The sequence below is a fragment of the Xenopus laevis genome, chromosome 2L (assembly GCF_017654675.1).
Source record: "Xenopus laevis strain J_2021 chromosome 2L, Xenopus_laevis_v10.1, whole genome shotgun sequence".
In the NCBI taxonomy this organism is placed as follows: Eukaryota; Metazoa; Chordata; class Amphibia; order Anura; family Pipidae; genus Xenopus; species Xenopus laevis.
The window spans coordinates 2,135,842-2,149,812 of NC_054373.1; the positions used below are offsets into that span (position 1 = coordinate 2,135,842).

Consider the following 13,971-nt stretch of genomic DNA (forward strand, 5'->3'; position numbering starts at 1 on the left):
AATCAGAGCCTCTGTACCCTGGGTAAGTACTGGGGAGATTGGGATTCAACTTACCAGGGAAGGTTCCTGTTGGACCATGGGAAAAGAGAAGCAGCCCAGGAGCAGGAAGTACAGAGAATCAGAGCTTCTGTACCTAATAACGAATAAAACTACAATAAAGGGGAAGTTACTGGGGGAGATTGGATTTCACTTACACCACCGGCGTGAAGGTTTTCTGTCTGACCATGGGAAAGAGAACAGCCCATAAGCAGGAGTACAGAGGAATCAAGACTCTGTACCTGGAGTAAGTTAACTGCGGGGAGATTGGATTCACTTACCCAGGGGAGGTTCCTGTTTGACCATGGAAAGAGAGCAGCCCAGGAGCAGGAAGTACGAGAATTAGAGCTCTGTACCTGGGTAAGTACTGGGGGAGATTGGATTCACTTACCCAGGGGGAGGTTCCTGTCTGACCATGGGAAAGAGAACAGCCCAGGAGCAGGAAGTACAGAGAGTCAGAGGCTCTGTATCTGGGTAAGTACTGGGGGAGATTGGATTCACTTACCCAGGGGGAGGTTACAGTCTGACCATGGGATGGGAAGAGAACAGCCCAGGAGCAGGAAGTACAGAGAGTCAGAGCTCGGTACCTGGGTAAGTACTGGGCGGAGATTGGATTCACTTACCCAGGGGGAGGTTACTGTCTGACCATGGGAAAGAGAAACAGCCCAGGAGCAGGAAGTACAGAGAATCAGAGCTCTGTACCTGGGTAAGTACGGGGGGAGATTGGATTCACTTACCCAGGGGGAGTTCCTGTCTGAGCATGGGAAAGTAGAGCAGCCCATGAGCAGGAAGTACAGATAAATCAGAGCTCTGTACCTGGATAAGTACTGGGGGAGATTGGATTCCCTTACCAGGGGGAGGTTCCTGTCTGACCATGGGAAAGAGAGCCAGCCCAGGAGCAGGAAGTACAGAGAATCAGAGCTCTGTACCTGGGTAAGTACTGGGGGAGATTGGATTCACTTACCCAGGGGGAGTTCCTGTCTTGACCATGGGAAAGAGAACAGCCCAGGAGCAGGAAGTTACAGAGAATCAGAGCTCTGTACCTGGGTAAGTACTGGGGGGAGATTGGATTCACTTACTCAGGGAGGTTCCTGTCTGACCATGGGAAAGAGAGCAGCCCAGGAGCAGGAAGTGACAGAGAATCAGAGCTCTGTACCTGGGTAAGTACTGGGGGAGATTGGATTCACTTACGCAGGGGGAGGTTCCTGTCTGACCATGGGAAAGAGAACAGCCCAGGAGCAGGAAGTACAGAGAATGAGAGCTCTGTACCTGGGTAAGTACTGGGGGAGATTGGATTCACTTACCCAGGGGAAGGTTCCTGTCTGACCATGGGAAAGAGAGCAGCCCAGGAGCAGGAAGTACAGAGAATCAGAGCTCTGTACCTGGGTAAGTACTGGGGGAGATTGGATTCACTTACCCAGGGGGAGGTTTTCTGTCTGACCATGGGAAAGAGAACAGCCCAGAAGCAGGAAGTACAGAGATCAGAGCTCTGTACCTGGGTAAGTACTGGGGGAGATTGGGATTCACTTACCCAGGGGGAGGTTCCTGTCTGACCATGGGAAAGAGGAGCAGCCCAGGAGGCAGGAAGTACAGAGAATTAGAGCTCTGTACCTGGGTAAGTACTGGGGGAGATTGGATTCACTTACCCAGGGGGAGGTTCCTGTCTGACCATGGGAAAGAGAACAGCCCAGGAGCAGGAAGTACAGAGAGTCAGAGCTCTGTATCTGGGTAAGTACTGGGGGAGATTGGATTCACTTACCCAGGGGGAGTTACAGTCTGACCATGGGATGGGAAAGAGAACAGCCCAGGAGCAGGAAGTACAGAGAGTCCAGAGCTCGGTACCTGGGTAAGTACTGGCGGAGATTGGATTCACTTACCCAGGGGGAGGTTACTGTCTGACCATGGGAAAGAGAACAGCCCAGGAGCAGGAAGTACAGAGAATCAGAGCTCTGTACCTGGGTAAGTACGGGGGGAGATTGGATTCACTTACCCAGGGGGAGGTTCCTGTCTGAGCATGGGAAAGAGAGCAGCCCATGAGCAGGAAGTACAGATAATCAGAGCTCTGTACCTGGATAAGTACTGGGGGAGATTGGATTCCCTTACCCAGGGGGAGGTTCCTGTCTGAACCATGGAAAGAGAGCAGCCCAGGAGCAGGAAGTACAGAGAATCAGAGCTCTGTACCTGGGTAAGTACTGGGGGAGATTGGATTTCACTTACCCAGGGGGAGGTTCCTGTCTGACCATGGGAAAGAGAACAGCCCAGGAGCAGGAATGTACAGAGAATCAGAGCTCTGTACCTGGGTAAGTACTGGGGGAGATGGATTCACTTACTCAGGGCGAGGTTCCTGTCTGACCATGGGGAAAGAGAAGCAGCCCAGGAGCAGGAAGTACAGAGAATCAGAGCTCTGTACCTGGGTAAGTACTGGGGGAGATTGGATTCACTTACGCAGGGGGGAGGTTCCTGTCTGACCATGGGAAAGAGAACAGCCCAGGAGCAGGAAGTACAGGAATCAGAGCTCTGTACCTGGGTAAGTACTGGGGAGATTGGATTCACTTACCCAGGGGAAGGTTCCTGTCTGACCATGGGGAAAGAGAGCAGCCCAGAGCAGGAGTACAGAGAATCAGAGCTCTGTACTGGGTAAGTACTGGGGGAGATTGGATTCACTTACCCAGGGGGAGGTTTCTGTCTGACCATGGGAAAAGGAACAGCCCAGAAGCAGGAAGTACAGAGAATCAGAGCTCTGTACCTGGGTAAGTACTGGGGGAGATTGGATTCACTTACCCAGGGGGAGGTTCCTGTCTGACCATGGAAAGAGAAGCAGCCAGGAGCAGGAAGTACAGAGAATTAGAGCTCTGTACCTGGGTAAGTACTGGGGGAGATTGGATTCACTTACCCAGGGGGAGGGTTCCTGTCTGACCATGGGAAAAGAGACAGCCCAGGAGCAGGAAGTACAGAGAGTCAGAGCTCTGTATCTGGGTAAGTACTGGGGGAGATTGGATTCACTTACCCAGGGGGAGGTTACAGTCTGACCATGGGATGGGAAAGAGAACAGCCCAGGAGCAGGAAGTACAGAGAGTCAGAGCTCGGTACCTGGGTAAGTACTGGCGGAGATTGGATTCACTTACCCAGGGGGAGGTTACTGTCTGACCATGGGAAAGAGAACAGCCCAGGAGCAGGAAGTACAGAGAATCAGAGCTCTGTACCTGGGTAAGTACAGGGGGAGATTGGATTCACTTACCCAGGGGGAGGTTCCTGTCTGAGCATGGGAAAGAGAGCAGCCCATGAGCAGGAAGTACAGATAATCAGAGCTCTGTACCTGGATAAGTACTGGGGGAGATTGGATTCCCTTACCCAGGGGAGGTTCCTGTCTGACCATGGGAAAGAGAGCAGCCCAGGAGCAGGAAGTACAGAGAATCAGAGCTCTGTACCTGGGTAAGTACTGGGGGAGATAGATTCACTTACCGCAGGGGGAGGTTCCTGTCCTGACCATGGGAAAAGAACAGCCCAGGAGCAGGAAGTACAGAGAGTCAGAGCTCTGTACCTGGGTAAGTACTGGGGGAGATTGGATTCACTTACCCAGGGGGAGGTTCCTGTCTGACCATGGGAAAGAGAACAGCCCAGGAGCAGGAAGTACAGAGAATCAGAGCTCTGTACCTGGGTAAGTACTGGGGGAGATTGGATTCACTTACCCAGGGGGAGGTTCCTGTCCTGACCATGGAAGAGAACAGCCCAGGAGCAGGAAGTACAGAGAATCAGAGCTCTGTACCTGGGTAAGTACTGGGGGAGATTGGATTCACTTACCCAGGGGGAGGTTCCTGTCTGACCATGGAAAGAGAACAGCCCAGGAGCAGGAAGTACAGAGAATCAGAGCTCTGTACCTGGGTAAGTACTGGGGGGAGATTCACTTACCCAGGGGGAGGTTCCTGTCTGACCATGGGAAAGAGAGCAGCCCAGTAGCAGGAAGTACAGAGAATTCAGAGCTCTGTACCTGGGTAAGTACTGGGGACGATTGGATTCACTTACCCACGGGGGAGGTTTCCTGTTCTGACCATAAGGAAAGAGAAGGCCAGGGAGCTAGGACAGTACAGAGAGTCAGAGCTCTGTATCTGGGTAAGTACTGGGGAGATTGGATTCACTTACCCCACGGGGGAGCGTTACAGTCCTGACCATGGATGGGAAAGAGAACAGCCCAGGAGCAGGAAGTACAGAGAATCAGAGCTCTGTACCTGGTAAGTACTGGGGGAGATTGGATTCACTTACCCAGGGGGAGATTGGATTCACTTACCCAGGGGAAGGTTCCTGTCTGACCATGGGAAAGAGAACAGCCCAGGAGCAGGAAGTAAAGAGAATCAGAGCTCTGTACCTGGGTAAGTACTGGGGGAGATTGGATTCACTTACCCAGGGGGAGGTTTCTGTCTGACCATGGGAAAGAGAACAGCCCAGAAGCAGGAAGTACAGAGAATCAGAGCTCTGTACCTGGGTAAGTACTGGGCGAGATTGGATTCACTTACCCAGGGGGAGGTTCCTGTCTGACCATGGGAAAGAGAACAGCCCAGGAGCAGGAAGTACAGAGAATCAGAGCTCTGTACCTGGGTAAGTAACTGGGGGAGATTGGATTCACTTACCCAGGGGGAGGTTCCTGTCTGACCATGGGAAAGAGAACAGCCCAGGAGCAGGAAGTACAGAGAGTCAGAGCTCTGTATCTGGGTAAGTTACTGGGGGAGATTGGATTCACTTACCCAGGGGGAGGTTCCAGTCTGACCATGGATGGGAAAGAGAACAGCCCAGGAGCAGGAAGTACAAGAGGAATCAGAGCTCTGTACCTGGGTAAGTACTGGGGAGATTGGATTCACTTACCCAGGGGGAGGTTACTGTCTGACATGGGAAAGAGAACAGCCCAGGAGCAGGAAGTACAAGAGAATCAGAGCTCTGTACCTGGGTAAGTACTGGGGGAGATTGGATTCACTTACCCAGGGGGAGGTTCCTGTCTGACCATGGGAAAGAGAGCAGCCCATGAGCAGGAAGTACAGATAATCAGAGCTCTGTACCTGGATAAGTACTGGGGGAGATTGGATTCCCTTACCCAGGGGGAGGTTCCTGTCTGACCATGGGAAAGAGAGCAGCCCAGGAGCAGGAAGTACAGAGAATCAGAGCTCTGTAACCTGGGTAAGTACTGGGGGAGATTGGATTCACTTACTCAGGGGCGAGGTTCCTGTCTGACCATGGGAAAGAGAGCAAGCCCAGGAGCAGGAAGTACAGAGAATCAGAGCTCTGTACCTGGGTAAGTACTGGGGGAGATTGGATTCACTTACGCAGGGGGAGGTTCCTGTCTGACCATGGGAAAGAGAACAGCCCAGGAGCAGGAAGTACAGAGAATCAAGGCTCTGTACCTGGGTAAGTACTGGGGGAGATTGGATTCACTTACCCAGGGAAGGTTCCTGTCTGACCATGGGAAAGAGAGCAGCCCAGGAGCAGGAAGTACAGAGAATCAGAGCTCTGTACCTGGGTAAGTACTGGGGGAGATTGGATTCACTTACCCAGGGGGAGGTTTCTGTCTGACCATGGGAAAGAGAACAGCCCAGAAGCAGGAAGTACAGAGAATCAGAGCTCTGTACTGGGTAAGTACTGGGGAGATTGGATTCACTTACCCAGGGGGAGGTTCCTGTCTGACCATGGGAAAGAGAGCAGCCCAGGAGCAGGAAGTACAGAGAATTAGAGCTCTGTACCTGGGTAAGTACTGGGGAGATTGGATTCACTTACCCAGGGGGAGGTTCCTGTCTGACCATGGGAAAGAGAACAACCCAGGAGCAGGAAGTACAGAGAGTCAGAGCTCTGTATCTGGTAAGTACTGGGGGAGATTGGATTCACTTACCCAGGGGGAGGTTACAGTCTGACCATGGATGGGAAAGAGAACAGCCCAGGAGCAGGAAGTACAGAGAGTCAGAGCTCGGTACCTGGGTAAGTACTGGCGGAGATTGGATTCACTTACCCAGGGGGAGGTTACTGTCTGACCATGGGAAAGAGAACAGCCCAGGAGCAGGAAGTACAGAGAATCAGAGCTCTGTACCTGGGTAAGTACGGGGGGAGATTGGATTCACTTACCCAGGGGAGGTTCCTGTCTGAGCATGGGAAAGAGAGCAGCCCATGAGCAGGAAGTACAGATAATCAGAGCTCTGTACCTGGATAAGTACTGGGGGAGATTGGATTCCCTTACCCAGGGGGAGGTTCCTGTCTGACCATGGGAAAGAGAGCAGCCCAGGAGCAGGAAGTACAGAGAATCAGAGCTCTGTACCTGGGTAAGTACTGGGGGAGATTAGATTCACTTACCCAGGGGGAGTTCCTGTCTGACCATGGGAAAGAGAACAGCCCAGGAGCAGGAAGTACAGAGAGTCAGAGCTCTGTACCTGGGTAAGTACTGGGGGAGATTGGATTCACTTACCCAGGGGGAGGTTCCTGTCTGACCATGGGAAAGAGAACAGCCCAGGAGCAGGAAGTACAGAGAATCAGAGCTCTGTACCTGGGTAAGTACTGGGGGAGATTGGATTCACTTACCCAGGGGGAGGTTCCTGTCTGACCATGGGAAAGAGAACAGCCCAGGAGCAGGAAGTACAGAGAATCAGAGCTCTGTACCTGGGTAAGTACTGGGGGAGATTCACTTACCCAGGGGGAGGTTCCTGTCTGACCATGGGAAAGAGAGCAGCCCAGTAGCAGGAAGTACAGAGAATCAGAGCTCTGTACCTGGGTAAGTACTGGGGGAGATTGGATTCACTTACCCAGGGGGAGGTTCCTGTCTGACCATGGGAAAGAGAACAGCCCAGGAGCAGGAAGTACAGAGAGTCAGAGCTCGGTACCTGGGTAAGTACTGGGGGAGATTGGATTCACTTACCCAGGGGGAGGTTACTGTCTGACCATGGGAAAGAGAACAGCCCAGGAGCAGGAAGTACAGAGAATCAGAGCTCTGTACCTGGGTAAGTACTGGGGAGATTGGATTCACTTACCCAGGGGGAGATTGGATTCACTTACCCAGGGGGAGGTTCCTGTCTGACCATGGGAAAGAGAACAGCCCAGGAGCAGGAAGTACAGAGAATCAGAGCTCTGTAACTGGGTAAGTACTGGGGGAGATTGGATTCACTTACCCAGGGCGAGGTTCCTGTCTGACCATGGGAAAGAGAGCAGCCCAGGAGCAGGAAGTACAGAGAATCAGAGCTCTGTACCTGGGTAAGTACTGGGGGAGATTGATTCACTTACGCAGGGGGAGGTTCCTGTCTGACCATGGGAAAGAGAACAGCCCAGGAGCAGGAAGTACAGAGAATCAGAGCTCTGTACCTGGGTAAGTACTGGGGAGATTGGATTCACTTACCCAGGGGAAGGTTCCTGTCTGACCATGGGAAAGAGAACAGCCCAGGAGCAGGAAGTACAGAGAATCAGAGCTCTGTACCTGGGTAAGTACTGGGGAGATTGGATTCACTTACCCAGGGGAAGGTTCCTGTCTGACCATGGAAAGAGAGCAGCCCAGGAGCAGGAAGTACAGAGAATCAGAGCTCTGTACCTGGGTAAGTACTGGGGGAGATTGGATTCACTTACCCAGGGGGAGGTTTCTGTCTGACCATGGGAAAGAGAACAGCCCAGAAGCAGGAAGTACAGAGAATCAGAGCTCTGTACCTGGGTAAGTACTGGGGGAGATTGGATTCACTTACCCAGGGGGAGGTTCCTGTCTGACCATGGGAAAGAGAGCAGCCCAGGAGCAGGAAGTACAGAGAATTAGAGCTCTGTACCTGGGTAAGTACTGGGGGAGATTGGATTCACTTACCCAGGGGGAGGTTCCTGTCTGACCATGGGAAAGAGAACAGCCCAGGAGCAGGAAGTACAGAGAGTCAGAGCTCTGTATCTGGGTAAGTACTGGGGGAGATTGGATTCACTTACCCAGGGGGAGGTTACAGTCTGACCATGGGATGGGAAAGAGAACAGCCCAGGAGCAGGAAGTACAGAGAGTCAGAGCTCGGTACCTGGGTAAGTACTGGCGGAGATTGGATTCACTTACCCAGGGGGAGGTTACTGTCTGACCATGGGAAAGAGAACAGCCCAGGAGCAGGAAGTACAGAGAATCAGAGCTCTGTACCTGGGTAAGTACGGGGGGAGATTGGATTCACTTACCCAGGGGGAGGTTCCTGTCTGAGCATGGGAAAGAGAGCAGCCCATGAGCAGGAAGTACAGATAATCAGAGCTCTGTACCTAGATAAGTACTGGGGGAGATTGGATTCCCTTACCCAGGGGGAGGTTCCTGTCTGACCATGGGAAAGAGAGCAGCCCAGGAGCAGGAAGTACAGAGAATCAGAGCTCTGTACCTGGGTAAGTACTGGGGGAGATTAGATTCACTTACCCAGGGGGAGGTTCCTGTCTGACCATGGGAAAGAGAACAGCCCAGGAGCAGGAAGTACAGAGAGTCAGAGCTCTGTATCTGGGTAAGTACTGGGGGAGATTGGATTCACTTACCCAGGGGGAGGTTCCTGTCTGACCATGGGAAAGAGAACAGCCCAGGAGCAGGAAGTACAGAGAATCAGAGCTCTGTACCTGGGTAAGTACGGGGGGAGATTGGATTCACTTACCCAGGGGGAGGTTCCTGTCTGACCATGGGAAAGAGAACAGCCCAGGAGCAGGAAGTACAGAGAATCAGAGCTCTGTACCTGGGTAAGTACTGGGGGAGATTCACTTACCCAGGGGGAGGTTCCTGTCTGACCATGGGAAAGAGAGCAGCTCAGTAGCAGGAAGTACAGAGAATCAGAGTTCTGTACCTGGGTAAGTACTGGGGGAGATTGGATTCACTTACCCAGGGGGAGGTTCCTGTCTGACCATGGGAAAGAGAACAGCCCAGGAGCAGGAAGTACAGAGAGTCAGAGCTCGGTACCTGGGTAAGTACTGGGGGAGATTGGATTCACTTACCCAGGGGGAGGTTACTGTCTGACCATGGGAAAGAGAACAGCCCAGGAGCAGGAAGTACAGAGAATCAGAGCTCTGTACCTGGGTAAGTACTGGGGGAGATTGGATTCACTTACCCAGGGGGAGATTGGATTCACTTACCCAGGGGGAGGTTCCTGTCTGACCATGGGAAAGAGAACAGCCCAGGAGCAGGAAGTACAGAGAATCAGAGCTCTGTAACTGGGTAAGTACTGGGGGAGATTGGATTCACTTACCCAGGGCGAGGTTCCTGTCTGACCATGGGAAAGAGAGCAGCCCAGGAGCAGGAAGTACAGAGAATCAGAGCTCTGTACCTGGGTAAGTACTGGGGGAGATTGGATTTCACTTACGCAGGGGAGGTTCCTGTCTGACCATGGGAAAGAGAACAGCCCAGGAGCAGGAAGTACAGAGAATCAGAGCTCTGTACCTGGGTAAGTACTGGGGGAGATTGGATTCACTTACCCAGGGGAAGGTTCCTGTCTGACCATGGGAAAGAGAACAGCCCAGGAGCAGGAAGTACAGAGAGTCAGAGCTCGGTACCTGGGTAAGTACTGGGGGAGATTGGATTCACTTACCCAGGGGGAGGTTACTGTCTGGCCATGGGAAAGAGAACAGCCCAGGAGCAGGAAGTACAGAGAATCAGAGCTCTGTACCTGGGTAAGTACTGGGGGAGATTGGATTCACTTACCCAGGGGGAGATTGGATTCACTTACCCAGGGGGAGGTTCCTGTCTGACCATGGGAAAGAGAACAGCCCAGGAGCAGGAAGTACAGAGAATCAGAGCTCTGTACCTGGGTAAGTACTGGGGGAGATTGGATTCACTTACCCAGGGCGAGGTTCCTGTCTGACCATGGGAAAGAGAGCAGCCCAGGAGCAGGAAGTACAGAGAATCAGAGCTCTGTACCTGGGTAAGTACTGGGGGAGATTGGATTCACTTACGCAGGGGGAGGTTCCTGTCTGACCATGGGAAAGAGAACAGCCCAGGAGCAGGAAGTACAGAGAATCAGAGCTCTGTACCTGGGTAAGTACTGGGGAGATTGGATTCACTTACCCAGGGGAAGGTTCCTGTCTGACCATGGGAAAGAGAGCAGCCCAGGAGCAGGAATTACAGAGAATCAGAGCTCTGTACCTGGGTAAGTACTGGGGGAGATTGGATTCACTTACCCAGGGGGAGGTTTCTGTCTGACCATGGGAAAGAGAACAGCCCAGAAGCAGGAAGTACAGAGAATCAGAGCTCTGTACCTGGGTAAGTACTGGGCGAGATTGGATTCACTTACCCAGGGGGAGGTTCCTGTCTGACCATGGGAAAGAGAACAGCCCAGGAGCAGGAAGTACAGAGAATCAGAGCTCTGTAACCTGGGTAAGTACTGGGGGAGATTGGATTCACTTACCCAGGGGGAGGTTCCTGTCTGACCATGGGAAAGAGAACAGCCCAGGAGCAGGAAGTACAGAGAGTCAGAGCTCTGTATCTGGGTAAGTACTGGGGGAGATTGGATTCACTTACCCAGGGGGAGGTTACTGTCTGACCATGGGATGGGAAAGAGAACAGCCCAGGAGCAGGAAGTACAGAGAGTCAGAGCTCGGTACCTGGGTAAGTACTGGGGGAGATTGGATTCACTTACCCAGGGGGAGGTTCCTGTCTGACGAATGGGAAAGAGAACAGCCCAGGAGCAGGAAGTACAGAGAATCAGAGCTCTGTACCTGGGTAAGTACTGGGAGAGATTGGATTCACTTACCCAGGGGGAGGTTCCTGTCTGACCATGGGAAAGAGAGCAGCCCAGGAGCAGGAAGTACAGAGAATCAGAGCTCTGTACCTGGGTAAGTACTGGGGGAGATTGGATTCACTTACCCAGGGGGAGGTTCCTGTCTGAGCATGGGAAAGAGAGCAGCCCATGAGCAGGAAGTACAGAGAATCAGAGCTCTGTACCTGGATAAGTACTGGGGGAGATTGGATTCACTTACCCAGGGGGAGGTTCCTGTCTGACCATGGGAAAGAGAGCAGCCCAGGAGCAGGAAGTACAGAGAATCAGAGCTCTGTACCTGGGTAAGTACTGGGGGAGATTAGATTCACTTACCCAGGGGGAGGTTCCTGTCTGACCATGGGAAAGAGAACAGCCCAGGAGCAGGAAGTACAGAGAGTCAGAGCTCTGTACCTGGGTAAGTACTGGGGGAGATTGGATTCACTTACCCAGGGAGAGGTTACTGTCTGACCATGGGAAAGAGAACAGCCCCAGAGCAGGAAGTACAGAGAATCAGAGCTCTGTACCTGGGTAAGTACTGGGAGAGATTGGATTCACTTACCCAGGGGGAGGTTCCTGTCTGACGAATGGGAAAGAGAACAGCCCAGGAGCAGGAAGTACAGAGAATCAGAGCTCTGTACCTGGGTAAGTACTGGGAGAGATTGGATTCACTTACCCAGGGGGAGGTTCCTGTCTGACCATGGGAAAGAGAGCAGCCCAGGAGCAGGAAGTACAGAGAATCAGAGCTCTGTACCTGGGTAAGTACTGGGGGAGATTGGATTCACTTACCCAGGGGGAGGTTACTGTCTGAACATGGGAAAGAGAACAGCACCAGAGCAGGAAGTACAGAGAATCAGAGCTGCCTGGGGAACAGACTCTGCCGTGTTCTATCACTGCCTAAGAGAATAGACTCTGCCGTGTTCTAGCGCTGCCTAAGGGAATAGACTCTGCCATGTTCTAGCGATGTCTAAGGGAATAGACTCTGCCGTGTTCTAGCGATGCCTAAGGGAATAGACTCTGCTGTGTTCTAGCGCTGTCTAAGGGAATAGACTCTGCCATGTTCTAGCGCTGTCTAAGGGAATAGACTCTGCCGTGTTCTAGCGATGCCTAAGGGAATAGACTCTGCCGTGTTCTAGCGCTGTCTAAGGGAATAGACTCTGCCATGTTCTAGCGCTGTCTAAGGGAATAGACTCTGCCGTGTTCTAGCGCTGCCTAAGGGAATAGACTCTGCCGTCTTCTATCTCTGTCTAAGGGCTAGTCCACACGGGGAGATAGCCCTGCGTTTGCGGTCGCGGCGACAAAGCGCCGCGCCAGTCGCCGCGACCGGCGCAGGCGACAGTTTTGTATGGGCGCCTATGTAAAAACGCCTGTGCTAACCACACGAGGCGATGCGCTTTTCAACAGTCGCCTGAAAATGCCTCGCCAGGCTTTTTCAGGCGACTGTTGAAAAGCGCATCGCCTCGTGTGGTTAGCACAGGCGTTTTTACATAGGCGCCCATACAAAACTGTCGCCTGCGCCGGTCGCGGCGACTGGCGCGGCGCTTTGTCGCCGCGACCGCAAACGCAAGGCTATCTCCCCGTGTGGAATAGCCCTAAGGGAATAGACTCTGCCATGTTCTAGCGATGCCTAAGAAAATAGACTCTGCTCTGTTATAGTGCTGCCTAAAGAAATAGACTCTGCATTTTCTAGTAATGTCTAAGGGAATAGACTGCTGTGTTCTAGCAATGCTTAAGGGAATAGACTATGCCGTGTTCTGTCTCTGCCTGGGTGAATAAACTCTGCTGTGGTCTAGTGATACCTGTGGTAATAGACTCTGCCATGTTCTAGTGCTGTCTGGGTGAATAGACTCTGCCATGTTCTAGTGCTGTCTGGGTCGGAGGATTCTGCTATGAAATTATGATGCCTGGCAGGGGGGGAAGGACATTATTTCTGACACTTTGTCTCATTGACAGTGAGTTGGAGGAGTCGCTCCTAGTTCTGCTGTTTTCCCTTGTCCCTGATGCACTCGCTCTTTTCCGGGACTACATCCGGCAAGGTGGGGATGTGGAGCTGACTTGTCGCTGCCTCTTTTTCCTTCTAAGGTTGGTATTGTGCATGAAGCTTCTGTCGGTGCTCTTCTACAAGGAGCCACAGTACTGATGTAAATTCTGAGCTATAAAGTAAATATCTGCTTCTGTCTGAGCACTGCTTAGTTATCCTGGACACTATGGACCCACAGCATTCTACTATCTCTTCCCACCAACCCCAAATCCCTGCCATTACATAACCAATGACTCTAGAACCAATCTAGGAGCCCTCCTGGGTGATTTCCACGAGGCAGCAGCAGGTGACAATAGAACAGTCACTGCTTAGCTGCCTGGAATCACAAACGTTGTTCCTTTGAGTTCCTGTAGTCTCTCGATGATTTCCTTCTTGTGCCTATAGGATTCAATTTGGGCAGATCACCAGTAATCAGATGCTCCTTGGGGTAAATGAAGATCTAAAAAACTGCATCATCTCCTGGGTGGCTGAAGTGCGGGTAAGTATAATGCTTCCATGAAATCAAACCTCTACATTATTAGCTACATTTTCCTTAATTCACACAACTGCTCGTTGCTTTTCAGGACATGATGGGAGTGAATATGGCTGCCCTGCAGTTCCTGAAGAGGGAGGTTGGAGCCAAAGAAGAGGTTCAGTTCTTTGCTGATGCCACAGAGCGCTTAAAAGGAGAAAAAGAGGAAGAGGAAAAAGAATGAGAAACTGCTCCTCGCAGTTGTGTGATCATCGCAGGCTGCTGGGAAAGGACAATAATCTGGTTCTGTATTGAATCTCATGGCCTACCTGTAAGATCAGCGTCAGACTGGGATGCCAGAGCCACCAAAAATCCTTAGACAGGCCCAATCTCCAGATACTGTTTCCTTGTCCTTATCCTCCTACTCTCTTCTCTTTACATACTCTCCTCTAGTGCCTGGGACTGCCACCTGGGCCCCCAGGAGTTTTCTAGTATTTTGATGGGCCAGTTCAACACTGCTCTGAGGGATCAGAACTTATGATGTACACGTGTGCAAGCAGCTCTGCGTTTGCTTTGCCAACTGCAACCCTGTGGTTGGCTTTTTCTCCTGCATTTTTTAAGGAATGCTCGAAGTTGCTCCACTCCAAGTGGAGTTGGTGTGTATGTGGAGAATTCAGCACCAGGTAACACAGATAGTGCTGCATTCAGAACAAAGTGAAGCTCTTTCAACTTCAATTTATGGTAACAAC

At 52.0% G+C, this 13,971-nt stretch overlaps 1 protein-coding gene across 1 annotated transcript; it reads left to right on the forward strand.

Moving 5' to 3' along the window:
* Positions 1-12,611: 12,611 nt before the first annotated feature.
* LOC121399624 (WD repeat-containing protein 3-like) lies at positions 12,612-13,768 on the forward strand. Its single transcript, XM_041581171.1, has 3 exons — positions 12,612-12,812; positions 13,156-13,249; positions 13,335-13,768. Exons 1-3 carry the CDS (start codon positions 12,628-12,630, stop codon positions 13,464-13,466), a joined length of 411 nt encoding a protein of 136 aa, XP_041437105.1. The 5' UTR covers positions 12,612-12,627; the 3' UTR covers positions 13,467-13,768.
* The last annotated feature ends 203 nt before the right edge of the window (positions 13,769-13,971 follow it).